Below are 1,954 nucleotides of genomic sequence, written 5' to 3'. Positions count from 1 at the left end.
TTTTTTCAAATTAAAACGGTTTTCATTAATAAAAATGAAATATAAATTATTAATATGAAAAATTAAATAATATGGAAGTTTCCATTTATTTTGTTTTTTTGTTAATAAATTAATATGACAAAATAGATTTTGTATTCATTTATGATACTACGTTTAAAGTCTACGTTGGAGTTCTAAATACTCCCTCCCTCGAAGCTTTTCTACCTCCCCTCTTTATCCCAATAATCGCTTCACACCGCTGGTTTTCTGATTGAATCTGCAATGAAGAGGGTCAACAAAATCAGCCAGATCGTCCGCCTCAAACAAGTCGTGCAACGTTGGCGTCGCCGCATCCCCTCTGCCGGATCTCTTGCCGTCTACGTTGGTGAAGAACACCGCCGCTTCGTCATTCCCACCCGCTTTCTCAACCTACCTGTGTTCGTCTCCTTACTCAACAAAGCGGAGGAAGAGTTCGGCTTCCAGACCACCGGCGGACTCGTCCTCCCCTGCGACGTCGTTTTCTTCAAGGAGTTGCTGAACGTTCTGGAGAGAGACGAAACTGGATTCGGTGCGTTAGATTTGGATGATTTTTCGGAGATGTTTTCCGATTTGGCCGCCGATTCTTATTCTCTTTGTAAAAAAGCTACAATTTCCGATGCTCATAGCTTCACTCCGCTGCTGCAGAAAGCCAAAGTTTGAAGGTTCATCCTCTTTCCTGCCTGAGGTTCGACTCTCTTTGTTTTTTCTCATTAGAGAACGTCAGAACTAGGGCTTAAATTGCAGTTTTATATCTTTAGCGATTTAAGATTTGGGCTAGGGTTAGGGTTTCCAGTTTTGTGCATACATGGTGGATCGATTTTGAATTCGATACCTCTTAGTTCCTTTTTTAAGTTCCCTTCGTTTCCGTAGGGATTTTGATTTTCAATCATCCTTGAACCTGATTTTTCTTTTTTGTAAAACGGGTTACAATGTGATGAAGTTTTCGATTCAACCCAATTTTGGGGTGCTAGGTTTTTTTTAGATTACAAAGGCATGTTTCGCCAATTGTGGTAATGGTGATGATGATTTGTGTTCGTTATGTTGGATTAACAATGAAAAAAATGTACTCCTAAAATTCAATTACTGCTTGTTCTGTTAGTTCGTTGTTGTGTGATTGGATAATAATAATTATTGCTCACTTTTGTATTATAAAAATGGCATTGCTTGTTCTAATGTCATTATACATTGTAATCTAGCTTATAAATTATTTTTTATCAAATACCTTAGTTTTTCGGTTAATATGTGAAACATATCTTAAATCTATTAATTTCTGAAAGCACTATCACTAAACCATATTCATCGCTTTCAAACATATATTCGTTAAAAACAACAAATTTCCATTCTTTAAACACCTTCGGAAAAAAAAAACTCATATTCATTGTTCTTAAATGTGACTTAATGGAAGTTGTTGTCCACAAAGCATATAGTTTTTTCTTCTACATAATCATTAAGGCCCTATTTGATAGCCTTTTAATGGTTCGTTCTAATCATTAAGTCATTAAGAGCGATTGATTTGTAACCATTTAAGAGTATTTGATTCATCAAATTTGTGCATTTTGTGCATTTGAAAGTTTAAATATGGGAAGTGATTTGTACACAATCATGAAAGTTTAAATATAGGAAGTGATTTGTACACAATCAATTTTTTCAATACACAACAATTATTGTTTTATATAGTTATATAATACAATATTTTAAAACACAAGTTGTTATGTATGGATAAAAAATGTTGTGTATGAATCAACTCACTTTGAATATTTATGAACTATTTATGAACCATTCAACTATGAGTATGCTCGAACTATTTGGTGGTTCAAGAGTTCCCTTCTTACCCTTAAACCCATTTTCACTCTTCTCTTTCCTTTTTCTCATGCCTCATCCACACTTCCTCCACACTCATCAACGTTGGCATCGTCCTCCTTCCCTGGATCCACCA

At 35.2% G+C, this 1,954-nt stretch overlaps 1 protein-coding gene across 1 annotated transcript; it reads left to right on the top strand.

The window, feature by feature from the left end:
• The first annotated feature begins 261 nt into the window (after positions 1 to 261).
• Positions 262 to 678, top strand: LOC111919908 (protein SMALL AUXIN UP-REGULATED RNA 12). Its single transcript, XM_023915462.1, has one exon. The coding sequence runs from the start codon at positions 262 to 264 to the stop codon at positions 676 to 678; it is 417 nt and encodes a 138-aa protein (XP_023771230.1).
• The last annotated feature ends 1,276 nt before the right edge of the window (positions 679 to 1,954 follow it).

Source organism: Lactuca sativa, chromosome 5 (genome assembly GCF_002870075.4).
Source record: "Lactuca sativa cultivar Salinas chromosome 5, Lsat_Salinas_v11, whole genome shotgun sequence".
NCBI classification, from domain to species: domain Eukaryota; kingdom Viridiplantae; phylum Streptophyta; class Magnoliopsida; order Asterales; family Asteraceae; genus Lactuca; species Lactuca sativa.
The sequence above is the reverse complement of the archived record's forward strand: the minus strand, read 5'-3'. Positions and strand labels throughout refer to the sequence as shown.